Below are 15,606 nucleotides of genomic sequence, written 5' to 3' on the forward strand. Positions count from 1 at the left end.
TTAAAGGGGTCTCTTTCCGCACTCAGAGAAGATACGTGACCTTTCACAGTACATTCAGTGACTGTGCTCCCAAAATCAAGCCATAAGGGACAATCATAGGCCCAATGCTACAAAGATGCTGAGACAGCCAGGGTAGTTTTAAATAACCAAAGCATGAGAAGTATTTGAAGATGTAAGAAGAGTCCCTTTGAGGCAGGAGTAAGTTCATTACAAATGAAAGCAAAAAGGAAAAAAAAAAAAAAAGAAAAAAAAATGAGAAAAGGTGGCAGTGGAAAGTAATAGACTCGAAATCGAGTATGCAGGGAGGGAAATAAAGATACAGCTGTTGGAACAAGGTTTGCAGGTCTGTACTAGATGATGCTGTAACCTATTTTGTTCTCATGTGAAACACTAAATTAAGCAGCTTCTCTCCTCCCTTTACTTCTCAGGAGAAAAAACAACTGGGTCAATAATATTCTGAAGGCACAACTAACAGTCAACCACTGCCTAATTCTATAAAGCCTAGCCAGCTTCAGTGGTTCTGGCTATTGTTTGGAAGAAAATAATCAGGAAGTTTAAAAAGTAATACAAACATTCAGCATCTTAATATTACACTGTGGGAATTATATAATCTCTCATATTTTGTGCTATATTAATAAAATTTATATCATCACAGTACAATGCTGATAAGCTTTAGTATTTGACTTCCAAGATACAGCAAACATACCTGGTGAACAGCTGAAACAACCTCTACCTTTAAAGATATTGCCAGAGTCAAGTGATGGAACTGGATGAAACCCAAACAAGGCTCCTGAGAACAACTTCCACCTTCACCTGACTGAAATACAGAACATGCCAGAATTAACACATCAACAAAACTTGATGCCATATGCCTAGCCTCAACTCATTAAGTGGATTTTGGCCAGAGAGGAAACAGTGAAGAGTGAGATTATTCACTTTTTCATTGAAATTTAATACCACTAGTGTGCATAAGGGTTCTCCCTGCCCTGCCCTTTATCCCAAAGAGCAAAAAGAACTGCTTTCTCCTGCTACTCCGAGTGTCTTCAGGAAAACAGAATCACGAAGGAGTTGGGAAGAAACATCTCCAGAGATTTAAGAGGAAAAGAGAAGGTAGCATCAAAGTCACCGCAAAACAACTAACAAAACAGGTAGATCTAAGTAAGGCAAGTAAGACATTCAGCCCAAATGTGGAAAATGACACCTGAAGCACATGTTCCAGTTACTGTTTTGTAGCAACTTTCTCCAACCCACAGCTTGCAAGGGGGCCACATGGAAACAAACACCACTTACACAAATTTAATCCAGCCAGTACAACCCCACAATAAAGTCAGAATGAAAACAGCTGGTAAGCAAACTTGTTTAAATGCTGTATTTGCATATATTTTGCATCAGTCCTGAGATGCCATTACAACCTTCATTTTCATTTGCACCTTGATGCCATCCATCACTGATATAGATGAGTCCAATTTACTTTTCAGTCAGCTACCTCATTCTTTCTTTGGGCTCCAGAACTGTACCCACATACATTAGCTCCACATATTATGCCATGCTCAAGCACCATGTAATTTTACGAAGTAAAATTAAGCAAAGATCTACTGAAAATGTCTACAGCAAAGTGGCCATAACATAGCCATTGTTGACAAGAACGCTAAACACTAACCACGTTATAGGAATGCTTTCGCACAATGCACCGTCAATAGGACTTGCAGAGTAACAGTTCCCTTCTCATTAAGAGAGATGATCTTACTGGTTCCCAACTCTCACACACAAGAACAGGTAGAGAGCCAGTCACTGACAAGTTCAGTCACAAGATGCTGAAGGCTTTTCAGCAAAGTAATTGGATCTACTTCCACTAAATTTTATCACTATATGCAGTGCCTGAAAAGGAAACCAGCACATGCAATGAAGCAGTTGATTCTCTTTAAATGGCTACTACATAAGGACACAGCCACTGCCAGTTAATAGAAAAAAATTATAACATCAGCATTTGCTGGTCTAATGGTCACAAAGTAAGTGATTTGGACTCCTACTGAACCTGCAATAGCTTTGGCTGCATTATTAAAGGTATCTTTTACACTAACTATGAAGTTAGGCTCAAAAACAAAAACACACAAAAAAACTCCAAGGAAAACAGCCTGAAAATCTATTAAGTGTGCTTCAGCTTACAACAGTATTTAACAGTTTGATCATTAAACTGTAGCTTGTATCTTTCAATATGAACTCATATACTTAACTAAAACCATCATGAAAATACATGATTCAAACTCACCATTTAAAAATTAAATCAAGCCTCTTTCTTCCCAGTTTAAAGAAACTCCATCCCACAAAGCCTCCTTCATCGAACTTTTTCTTCCCACATGGCAGAAAACTATTTTTTTCACTTACAAAAATCACTAATATGAAACTTATCACATACAAGATGATTCAAAACTGAAACAACATTTTGCAGAATGTTAATAGTCCTCTACAACCTATTTCAAAACTACTTTGGTCTGCATCATGTCATGTGGAACCAAGACCTGCACTATCAAGTCTGCTTATGAACAGGAGCATCCTGGATTTTGCTACACGATCAAGTTGGGGGGTTTTTTGCTCTAAAATCCATATTGATAAGCCAAATAGTTAATCTCTAAACACACAATGCATAAAAGGGATCATTTCAAACCAGAAAAATGGAAGACACTTATAATCACCACAGCATTCACATTTGAATGACAGCTAAACATAAAGACACATCAAGCATTCAGCCATCTGGAAAGAAGACGGGGTTTTTTTCATATTGTCTATTCTCAAAGCCTTAAGGCAAGAGTCAGAGGTTGACCATGACCATTTAGTTAGATGCTCATTTCCCATCTACAGCCATTAACGAACTGCACTACGAACAATAAGCCAGACTCCTCCACTTTCTCTGCATTCAGAAAGACAGTTGTGCCACACCAGGACAAACAATATGTGCATACTGCCAGATGTACTCTATATTTGGAACATATGAAGCTACCAAAAAATCTACCTAGTGTTTTCCTAGCGTCTTTGAATATGGCTTATCTAATAAAATGATGACAGCAATTAATATATATTTTGTTATTCCAGGCAAGAAAGAATATAATACATAACTGCAAAATTCCTGATCTATAAATAAACACAACCAAAGTATGTATCCAGACACTATTCAGAGTTAAATGGTAGTGAATATTGCTGCAGCAAAATAAACAAAAAAATCACACTGCAAGGACAGCTACCAGAGACCCAGGATGACCAGAGGAGAATGCAGTCCACCTTTTAGCACTAAATTTTTAATAATACATGAAAGGTCTAACAAGAAAAAAGCACCCTGAATGTACAAAAGCAAACCATCTACTTACTCCTTTCACATTCTGACTTGCAGCAATTACTCCCCCACAAGACAAAAAAGTCAATTTAAATGGAAAATGGCCTAAACTGACATTTTCCAAACTCACGGATTAAGGGGCCAACACGGGCATACTCCGATTCATCTTACTCAAAGTGGAAGTGTGTGAAAAGGAGAAGTGTTTAGAGTAATTCTGTTCAGTTCACAGTTTGAAAAAGTAAGTCAATTGAACACAACAGTAATGACAAGGAGGAAAACACCCTCAGAAGTAATATAGTTAAAATGCACAGGTCATGAGTGTTCTTCTAAGCATTTCTGAGATATGTTGAGTATTTAGAGCAAAAACTAACTCTTAATTTTGCTCTTCACAAAGTCAATGAACTCCACAAGGGTTTTTCAGGTAAAGTTAGTACTTCTCATCAGTCAGCAGCTGAATGAGAGCTATCCAAATAACTGCTCCTGAAACATTAATACAGGAGACTTCTCTGGATTTCTAAGTGCAAATCTTCTTGCCTCACGCAGACGAGTCCTAATTTATCACTGACAGAACAAGCCCTAATGTTAAATTATTTTTTTCCATACACACATACTTTTTTTTTCCCCTCAAAAAAACGCATCCTCCTTTTTTATTACAATCTAAACAACACCTGCATCATGACTACTACTATGCAAATGCTGGTCTTTCTCGATGCACAATGTTGAAATGTCAATGAACCTTCTCCTTTCTGTCACCCAAAACAACTATTTCAGGTTTCCAGCTCTTCTTCAGGGAGTTTTCTTTTTGTAGCTTATAATGCCAGGAACTCCTGAAACATTTGTTCAGGATACATTCATTACAGCCAGCAGGGGAAAACTAATTGTGAATTGGCAGCAGCTCAGTTTTTCAAATGAGCCTAATTCTGTGGGAGCTGAGCATGTTAACTCCCTTCTATCCTTGAAAAACTTCAGCAAGTCTTTCCACCCTACACGAGAGATGGGAAGATTCAACTGAAGAAAGCAATCTCCTCTCCAATGTTCTATTCTTTGAGCAGACGAAGAACAGGTTGAGAGGTGCCAGTAACAGAAGATGACAGTCAAATTTACAACATTAAAAAAAAAAAAAACCAACTTATCTGTTAAACAAGGCAACTGTGAGAAACAGACTTTTGAAAAATATGCAAATTAAGTAAACTTTATATATTAGTATACTTATATATTTATATATTTTTGTATAAATATAAGTATATTCAGAAATATATTTATAATTATATTTATATAGTTATAACCTATACTATAGAATGGGGAGGGGAAGGGGGGGAAACCTAGAGAAAAAGACAGAATTTCTATAGAAATCTCAGTAGAGTGAGTAACCTAAAGAAAATACAATTAAAGTCGGAGTCAAAGCGAAGTATGCCACATTTTTTACACACTAGAACAGACCAGATATTTCCACAAATTAACTACACTCAGTATGAAATAAACTACCTTGTAAAAATAATCTAATAGATTGCTGACAACCCCCTACTGCAGCCAATTATTTTATTTATTCAAAAAAATCATTATACCTTAACAAAAAACATTGTTACAGCAAATAACCTTTTAATTCAGTCTGAGTGGAGTTTGGAGGCAAACAGCATTTCATAGAGTTCACAATATATAAACATTTGACTGATGAATATGATACTTGCCTCATTTTTTTTTTCCCTGCAAGCTTAACAAATACTGCAGGGTTTTCTTTCAAAGGCAAGCCCTCTGGAGTCTTTACTCAGCAAAAAAAATTTCTGTATGACTTCTGGTTTCCATACAGGCTTTCATGGAGACTAACTCACAGTTCAAATAAAAACCAAGATAATGAAAATAAAACTTCATTAGAGAAATAACATAAGCAGTGAATTGAAGATTTCAGGACTATTTTAAAAGCAGAAGCTTGTTTCAGTTTAAAGATATGTACAGGTGAGATGCAGCACCATCATCCAGTTTACAGATGATGAAGTATGACACAAGCTAGAGGAAGTCACTTGGTTTTGCCCCGGATAGAGCAAGGCACAGTTTTCACTGGACAGCTGCACAGCCCTTACTACCTGTGAAAGAGAAAGGGTAAAAGTGAGCCATTCTAGGCTTAAACTGCTGCAAAACAGCAACACCACCTTGGTCAGATTTGCAGAACCCCTGAATTACTTCTGTTTCTAGAAGAGCTACAGACACACTGTCACAAGGAGCTTTCTTTATTGCTTAACTCTACTTATGTACCACTGTACTTCTGTCCTGCCCTTGTATTTAACATCTAGGACTGATCAAAAAAAAATGAAAACACAGTGAGATAGTAAAGATGAAATTCCTCCATCAAAATCTTTACTGAAATAGTTAAGAAAGCCTTACAGAAAAAGCTGCAGGTGGAAGAGAGAGAATTTTAATGCTGCTCAACCAGGAATCCATTGGAAGGATATTCTGCAACTGACCAGCAGGCAGGAGAAGCAGGGTGAGATGGCACAGGAATTCTGACAAGCTCTGGAGGAAGTTAGTTAAGCAGAGTTCCAGGTCACTATCTTCTTTATTCATGAAACTCATCACTTACTAAAGGTCTGTATCCAAAGCAGCCTGCAGCCAACACTTCCAATAACAGGTAAGTCTTCAGAGCTTTAAATTTGTATTCTGGTTTCACTTCTGGCTTGTGCTCAGAAATAAGAATTGGCAAGAAGAGAATGCTAGTGGAAAGCTTTCTAAATACTATCCACCAAATGAGTATCACAGAAGATTTAAAAAAATATATCATCATCATTTTGGGCAAAGGTTACAGCAGGCAAACTGCACCACTATGAACTGCATTCAACAAAAAAAATGCCTGACCTATAGGAACTGAAATGAATGGTGCCTACATTCAGCAGTAGTAAAACTCCTTAAAACATAGAAAAACTATGGAATTATACCCCAAATCTTCAACATGAAATTCTGGCCTTACCACCATTAATGACATCCAGCATTGCAAGACTAACAAAAAATATAAACAAAAGCTAGGAAAGACTACATGCCCTCAAAACTTCTAGTTTGAGGAGAAACATAAATAGGGAGCTACCTTATGATGGACACCATCAAAATTTATAAAGACAAATTGAAGTCTGCCTGTCCGCCAGGCACGCCCGCCAAGGGGACAAGCTGCAGAGCAGGTACAAGCATCTTTTCAGCCTGTCCCCTTCTGCAGCAGATTATCACATGAAGATCAGGCAGATCCCCTGCACATCACCCACGTATTTACTGGATGGACAGAACCTTGTAATGGCAGCTTTCAAGGAAATGTGAAAACACTTAACTATTTTACCAGTACTTCTCACAGGTAATAAGAAAGCATAAATCCATGTCCAAATGATAAGAAATAATCCTTAATTTTAAGATGGTCTACAGGTGGGTGCTCCAGAGTTTGGATACAGAAGAAATACACCATATACTTGGGATTAACCCATCAGGATTTATGACTTGTCTCTCCTTCAGAGGTCCAAACAGAGACCTGCTGGATTCTAACTTCTTTTGAGCTGGAACTGCTCTTAGTTGACCTGTACATTGGCACTCAATGTACAGGAGATGATTATAGAAAAGATTTTTTTTCTCCTCTCAGAAAATCTATAATTTAAATGTTTAGTTTTGCCAGTGAAGACCAACTCAGCTGTTGCTCGACTGATGAGAAAGAGATAGTATCTTCTAAACAATGTGAAGGTCTTTCAAGGTTTTAGGAAAGAGATATGAGTAAAGAAACTGATTAGTCAAGGTAAAAAAATAAAGCCACACAATTTTTAAGGAATGCAGGTCTCTGTTTCTTGGGATTGCATCTATTTCTTCTTTAAGCATTCCATTTTCTTCTACTGATTGAGAAATTACTGCATTTTTGTAAAGGAAAATGATAGGGAGGGTGTGTATTATGATTTGCCAATAGGTAATATTTTATTGGTAATCTGAAAAACATTCTGTTCTATCAGATAAGCTGTACTGCAAAACCATTTGGCTTGATGGAGCTTCATCTTTGAGGTCAAATCCCTAGCCAGGAAAAAGAGGGAATCCAGTGCCAGCTGTTAGCTTCTACCCATCAGACTGCATTCTTTGATTCCAAACAATCAGTCTCTGTAAGAGTACAATCATCCATCTTCCTCCCTATCTACTCTTCATTCCAACGGTATCCTTATTATAGGCTATAAGAAGCATGTTCATTCAAGCACTCTGTAGTTTTCTTTTTCATACACATAACAACCAATAAAGGAAAACACTGAGGTAAGAAGTCTCCCTGTGGCAACAAATGCTGCCAGTGCATTCTCGTGAAACCAAGGAGCAGCTTGTCTGAGCCTCCCAATTCAGAAGCATTCCCAAGAGCAAGTTGAGCACTGGAGCAGTGCTGTGGCACCTGCCACAACAAAGCCAAGTCATCAGTTCTGAATGGATGTACCTACTGGTGACAGAACAATTACAGGCTTACACTGGGAAGGCAGAGACATTCTGATTACATTAAAACATTACAACAGTTCCTTTAATGGAGGTGTCTATAGCACAATGATTAGGCATAAAGGGAAAAAGAACCCCAAACATTTACAAAAATCAAGTCTTACATACATTCTCTTTAAAATGAGGAAAACAGTCAAAAAAAGTCCTATCCAGTGCAAACAGTAATTTCTTATAACACTAAGTTTCCTTTACAAAAAAGTTATTGAAGTAATCCTATAGAAGTAATAAAGTACTGATGATAAGGCTTACGGAACTACCACAACAACATATAACCTGAGGGGAACAAAAAAATGCTTTTATTAATGACAATATTACACAAATACTGCATAAGCTTTTTTTTCCAAAAGTTCTTGTAACATGGTGATTTTCTAAATTTCTCACACGAAGCAGCTTTCTCAGTTTATCAAGGTATTCAGGGGACTCTCTAGTTCAGTGGAATTTACAAGACAATTTCTTTCAATAAGCCATTCACATGAGCCTGTCATTTCTGTTCAGTCAGTTCCCTGACATAAAATGTGTATATACTTATGCATAAGCAAGATGCAAGAATGGAATATAAAAATGTAAAGCAGAATCTGTTTTCAATGATACTAATTGCTCAAGACCTTTAGTGGTATCATATTCATTAAGGATGGAATATAGGCATCTTTATAGGGGGTTAGAGGGAGTTTACAATAATGAAGTAATAGGTCTTCATGCCTAGGAAAGCTGCAGTTCTGACATTTGAATCATTAGGAAAGCCTAAAGAATGTTCTGCTCAACGGGGGAGGAAATCTGCTGCTTCAGTAGCAGGATGCCAGACAGCACAGTATGTTGCAATTCAACTGACCTATCACACTGAATGAGTAAGGAGGAAAGTATAGTCACACAACATAAAACATCATGCCCAAATAATTAAAATCTATATCTGTTAAAATAAAAACATTGTTTTTCAGAAAATATCAGTCGAACACCACCCTCCGTTTTCAGATACTTAAGCAAAAAAAACCCCCATTAAAACTGCATTTTATGCAGCAAGCAAAAGCACCTCCCAGTTCCATTCCATGCCAGAAATACCATTTAAGGTTTAAATTCCTTCTTCACAAATTCCTGCAAGTCTACTCAGAGATCATCTTCAACTTGGCAAAGAGCAACAGCAAGCAGTCACTACTGAGAACTCTGTACTGCTCTTTAATGGTTTCCTCCTATGACTGATTTAACATTCAATTACTACACAAGGCTTTGCTGTCTCTTAATTAATAACAACTGAATAGTACTCAGAACTTGATAAATATGATCTGGGAGGGAAAAAAAAAAGGACACTCAGTATTATCACATACACTGAAGTCCGACCTGCAGTATTTCCAGGACAGGTTACTCTCATTTTGCCTATTGAATTTCCACCAGTTTTATCCAGCTCTACCCTTCAGCTGAGCTCCCCTGAAACGCATTAACATCAGGTAACTCAACATTCAGCCAAAAGCCTATTGCTGGCAGTAGCCAACTTCTCATAAGGAAAAAGGAGATCCCAATTTTTTTTTTTATGTTACATAAATACATTATGTCATAGAAGGCATTTTCTATGACAAGTCTAAGTTCAATGGCAGTTTTTCTGTATAGATTGTAAACACTTGTGAGGAAAGAGAAAAGGAGCCTGAAAATCTACCAAAAATCTCATTACCTCAACACCAGTGGCTATGATACAACACAGCAGCAGAGGTTTTATACAGAAGTGATTAAACAGCAGGCACTTTTTAACTCTCAGTTTTTCCTGGGTCACTGTAAAAGCAATCCAGAAAATTTTTTACGGGACCCAAAGTTCTGCCACTTGAAAGATGTCTCCAATCTCACTGAAATATCACCACTAGAGTTTTTAAGTCAATAAGCAGTTTCTGAAATCATATGTCTCCTTCCATTTTCTTTACTTCCCCTATTCATATAACCTGTGTTCCTATAAATGAGTCAGTTACTCGAACTCATACACTAGTAACGGGAAAGCAGTGTATCAAGTTATATTCTCATTTTCTAGTACAGTATCATAGCGGACAGCTCCAAAGGCTGAATGCAGAAATGATAACCAAGCTGTTCCTTGAAATATATCAGTTGCCAAAACAGCGTATAAGGTCATTAGCATACTGTAGCTGCTTAAGCATACTAAGAAAAATATGGGAATTAATAGTTAAAATAATTCCTAGCAAAAAAATCTACTTGAAGACAGAACTTAGAATTGTTTTGGTAAAAAAAAGATTATGGATTTACCCCATCCCTATTAGGGCAAAAAAATAAAATAAACTAAGACAAACTGGGATAAGGAAAAAGTATCAAACCTAGAGACCAGGTCCAAGACAAAAGCACACAAGTGCCACACAAATACAACTCAATTACTCTGCCTTTATAAAGGATTAAATACTTAAAATTTGCCCAGAACAGAAAATGTCATAAAAAAGGATTTATTTCAAAACTTTTTACATTTATCTTCTGAAGAAGTCTTCTGGTTTTGCAAACATCTTTTGTAAGCATAGAGTTTAATCAAAATAAATTGTCATTCTCCCTATCCCAAATGTATTTAGAGAAACTACAAGAACATTTAGTTCTCCTTCTGTTTGCTGGCTGATTTACAACAGCAATACCTAATTCTAGAACACTAATTGTCATGTGGTCAGCAAGCAGAAGCAAGCTGAGAAAGTATTTTATTAGTAGGACTCACAAAATTATATAAACAATCAACCTGCAGAATTAGCTCTTTAAATGCACCTAATTTAAGAAAGATCATCAATACAACCCAAACCACTCACTTTTACTCATTCTAATCAAAACCACACCATTCTTGAACTGACCTACTACCTTACTGTTTCCTGCTCAGTCTGACTGCCAATCAAAATTCTCATTACCATTCCAGGATTAACTGCTGGCCTCTGTATGTTCTCATGAATGGAAAGACACATTCTAACGTCTGTTACAAGTGGAGATCAAGTTCCTGGGAGATAGGGCAACTAATATTTGACTGTCTCTATCAGCATTCCTAAAGGAGGCCCACAAAGGCTGCTGAGTGAGCCACTCAAGGACTTAACTGTGCTTAAAATGACAAATTTTAAACCACAAATTGCAGTGCTTATTAATTTTGCTACATGACTTCCATGTCCCACCCATTCATCTGGCTTCCATGAACAAGACTTCAGATCGCTAAAGCAGTCACTTCAGTCAAGCCACCCAGGTAAGTGCCATGTATGCAAACATGAGGAAATGAATACATAGACAATAACCACCACTTCCCCATCCCTGGCTCCTCCAGAGAGATAAAGAACATCTGGAGCAGCAAGATGTTTTACACATTTTCCTCAGAAAAGTTTCACTGCAGCTTAAAGGAAAGTCACTGTGGATTTCACTTGCTAGTCTCATTTCCCTGGGCAGACATCACTTTCTGTACCAACAACATTCAAGACCTCTGAGACAGCAAGGAAGGATCTCCAGCTGAGGCAAGGGCTCTACTACAAAGCTGGTAATTCAGCTGTTGTTGCCTCAAACACGGGGGAACAGCATTTCCAAGGGGAGAGATGTGAACACAACAGTGCATGTACCCTGGGTGCATTTAGCCTCACGTGCATTGTAAGGAATTGCTTTCAACAGGACCATGCAAATCCAGACAATATCACAAGAGCACATGAAACCCTTCCATGCTGAGCCAGAACCCCTCTTTTTCCCTCTCATTCATATACTCAGGGGAGGGGAAAAAAAAAAAGGTCTCTGACACTTGACTGGAAAACAATCAACAAGGTACCTTGTCCTGCATCCAAAGCTATGTCTTACAGCTGCAGAGAAGCACACACAGTATCAGGCACAGCAACTCAACTGTTTTGCAGTACATCTGTTCTCACTCAAGCAAAGAATCCTAAATGCAACAGATGACACACAACTGCTCCCCAAGGCACCAAAATATCAAGTTAGGGACTGGGCTGACGATAAGGAATCATTAATCCTACTGTATCTACCTGTCAGCAAGAAGCCTTAAATGTACATTACTAAGCGGCAACAAGAGCAGATCCTGAGTCACAAGATTTCCAACAAACTTCATTCTACTGACAATCAAGTCACTTTCTGAGATGACCGTGTGAAAAATTATTTACAATTCTCACAAAGCAGCTGAACAACAAAAAAATTTCTTAAACATCTACGACTATTCACATCACAAAACCCAGACCACAGAAATCTCTTCATTGATACTGTAATACAAAGTTCTTCAGTCCAGAGAGTTATTGTATCCTCCAGTGACTCAGACAGGATCTGCCCATTCAGAACTACAAAAGTACCTCTAAAAGCCACTAAACTGAGTAGCATCAAAAAGTAATTACTGATTTCTCAACTGAAATTGGCCCAGTGTTTTGGTTCAGTCAAGAAACAACTTCATGAACTGAGGCAACTGAGCCTTCATGACCAAACCTTGCCAGCACAGCCCAGTCAAGAAACCAAATCAAATTGGCTAAGGAAACACAGGAGGCTACAATAAGCAACTGCCCACCGAGTTCTCAGCTGTCTACCAAAAGTCTCACAGAAACAAGAGACTTAATTATTTACTGCATCAACTTTCCTCTCATTACAAGTATAAAGAAGTGCAAAGCAGTTTAAATCAATTCAAAAATTTTTATTTGTATACATATATTCAAATATTTTACAATATACATTAATTAATAGTCTAATCTTGTATCTTCCCCTTTACCAGACAAGTGACTGTAGTGTAATAGCAAAACCAGACTCACAGAACAACTCCCAAAATGCAGAGCCTCTCAAACATTTCTGTGATATTTGACAGTACCATAACTAATAAAAAGTTCCTAAAGCTTCTATCCTAGCTACCTTTTTCATTTGCCCTTCTACAACTATGAAAGATATTCCTTGTATCAATCCTCCTTCTCTCTCCAAATACTTCAGGCACTTTAACAACACAATTTTCCACTTAGTTCTTTTAAAAGATTTTACCACTTCAAAAAAAAACTTACAAAAAAAACACTTAACATGCCAACAGAAAGAGCAGCATTCTGTCACAAAAAGTATTCCAAACATTCTAAATATTTTGAAAAGAAAACCAAATATTCCGTTATCTTTAGCACAAACCTGTTTATGTGCACACCTCACAGCACATTTTAGCTGCTGATTATTTTGAGATAATCCCATTCCCAGTAAGATTTTACATTCTTTTAAGAAAGTTAATTTTAGAAAGAGTCAATAGAAGGAAAGTGGCAAAACACCCAATCAATCATGTTACATCAGACAAAAAGTACTCCAAAAGGTAATAAAATTAATTGTTTGAGACATCTGTATGATCTATTTTACCAACCCCAAATTTTCCCCCGGGAAAGCAATCTAATGCTGAATGATGCTTGTCAAGATAAGAAGAAATGTATCTTTTGGGCCAGTTGCACTGCAAACTTTGTAGATTGGAAGCTAGCTAATCAAAGCACTACAACAGAACTGTTTACATTTCTAGTGAATGGGGGGAGGGAGAGAGGATGCACAGGGCATAAAACTTTATTTTAGAGACTTGAATGAAAACCTGTTCTGCTTTTCAAGTCCTTAGGCTGCTCCCCCACTCTGCCTCTTTACACATCCTTGTATAAACTCTAGCTCTGAAGCTCCATTACTCAAGGTGATGAGCAATTTTTGAACAAACTGGCCTGTACCCACTTTGTCCACCTATGATGCAGAATAAGAAACTCAACATTTCTATAAGGAAATAAGTCCAAAAAAAAGCTTATTTGCAAAGGAAGAAATACAAGGTCAAAAACATGGACTACAAGGTCAGAAACATGGACTCTGGCCTCTGGCTGTTCTATAAAGAAGGCTGATGATTTTGACCTCATGCTGAAGGGCACATGGGAGATGGTTGCTAGGCATAATTTTTTTTTTCTTTAGATACTACTTTAATAGCAACTTGGTTACAAATTCATGAGAACTGTAGCACACCTTGAGTGTCTGGCATTTATCTGAAGCTTTCTCACACTGTTGGAATTTCTATCCCATAATTGCTTATTGAGCCTTCTAGAACAGTCAGGGCTTCACCTAGAAAAGCAGGCACCCTTCTACTCCTTTCTAAAGGAATGAAAAAAAGTAAATAAAGAGTAGAGAAGGAAAGGGATTTGAAATACTTATACAAAGGCTTTTTAGGCCACCTTTAAACCATCATCATGAAACTAATTCCAATGTCATCATAAGCACAAATCAAAGCTGAAATCAATTTGTAAATTTCTAAATTCAACACAGCTGAAAGTAATTTTGTTTCTGATGAAACCCCTCTCTTGAAGACATATTTTAGTACCTTGAACTATACTTCAGTGCAAAAGATCTCACTGACTGTTGGCTCTAACAGTACCAGGAATTCGATAAACATTTTGTAGTTATTACACACTGACAACATCATTAGGAAAAAAGACTTTTCATACAAAATATTTGTCAAGCTCTTTGTGTCTTAAGGCAGGTTAAAGCGTAACACTTGCTCAGAAGGATCAACATGGAGACCACCGCAATCTCTACTAGAGCAGTCTCAGCTGGTCATGATGTATTTAACACATCAGTAGCAAGTTTCTCTCAAACTAAATCTGCAAGAACAAGAATTTACCTCGAGTTTTGCATTCAGGATATGAAACAATTGACTGGGCCCATAAGAAACTAGCACATGTCACAAAACAAATCCCATAAGATGTTGGCTGTACTTTTTACTCAGACGTCTTAGGAAGATGAACAATCCTGCAAGCCCTTAATTCAGGGCTTGTAACTGGAACCTCTTTCACAAAGCAGTATTTGCAACACTAGACCTTTCATCAGTACTGAACAGTACCCCATTAGCCTTCAGCACCTGCCTCTTGGAGGAAAAAAGAAAAAATATTTTTATGCTCAATTAGGTACAACCAAAGAAAAACTTAGAGCTCCTTTCATGTAAAGGAAATCACCTTCCCATGCAGATAGCACCTCACTGAGCAGCTGATGCCAGAAAACACAAGCTTGAAAGAAATTAACTTATTGTTACGCTCGCGTCTGTTTCAAGTTTGTTAGTCAACACGCACAGCGCCAACAGCCATGCTGGCTGGGCAGCTGAGCGGGACAGGCTCCCAGCCCGCCGGCATCAGCTGCTCACGCAAAGTACCTGGCAGAGGCACTCAGGCAGGGGGACCGTGCCCGTGGGCCGCAGGGCCCGGCAGCCCACCCGCCCCTCGGCGCCCCTTCAGCCCGGCCGCCCCCCGCGCCGGCCCCGGGCCTTCCCCCCGGCCGCCCTTCACCCCGGGCCGGCTCCTCGCACGGCCCGGCCGCCCCTCACCTTCTCCTGGGCCTTGCGGTAGCGCTGCAACGCCTGCTGGGTCAGGTCCCGCACACGGAGCTGCCCGTCCTTGCAGGGCACCACGATCCCGGTCCGCCCGAAGCACACGGTCACTTTCATCTCAGCGCGCCGCCATGCCCGCCCTGCCCGCCCACGAACGGCGCCCGGCCCGGCCCGGCCCGGCGGCGCCGGCAGGTGCGGCTCGGCAGCCCCACGGGGGCGGGCGGCAGGTGCTCCCGCGGGGCTGCGCCTCAGAGCGCGGGCAGCGCCGGCAGCGAGGCCCGGCCGCGGCCTCTCCTTCCGCCGTGCCCGCCCCGCCCCGCGCGGCGCTCCGGGAGGCGCGGGCCGGGCCGGGCCGGGCGGGGCGGCCGCGGGCGGTGGCGGCGCTCGCCCGGGGCGCGGAGCGCCGGGCCGGGCTTAAAGGGGCCGCGGGTCAGCGCCCTGGGTGGCGGTGCCGTCCCCGTGCGGCCGGAGGCTGGGTGTTCCCCGCGCGCCGCGCTGTGCGGCG

At 39.6% G+C, this 15,606-nt stretch overlaps 1 protein-coding gene across 2 annotated transcripts in view; it reads right to left on the bottom strand.

The window, feature by feature from the left end:
- Positions 1-15,403, bottom strand: part of PARD3B (par-3 family cell polarity regulator beta) — a 402,476-nt gene extending 387,073 nt beyond the window's left edge. For both annotated transcript variants that reach the window (XM_032114586.1, XM_032114585.1), the window contains exon 1: positions 15,099-15,403. In XM_032114586.1, the coding sequence (XP_031970477.1) occupies positions 15,099-15,218 (120 nt within the window). In that variant the 5' untranslated portion in view covers positions 15,219-15,403. The remainder of the gene's footprint in view (positions 1-15,098) is intronic.
- Positions 15,404-15,606: the final 203 nt, after the last annotated feature.

This window comes from Corvus moneduloides, chromosome 7 (assembly GCF_009650955.1).
Source record: "Corvus moneduloides isolate bCorMon1 chromosome 7, bCorMon1.pri, whole genome shotgun sequence".
Classification (NCBI taxonomy): domain Eukaryota; kingdom Metazoa; phylum Chordata; class Aves; order Passeriformes; family Corvidae; genus Corvus; species Corvus moneduloides.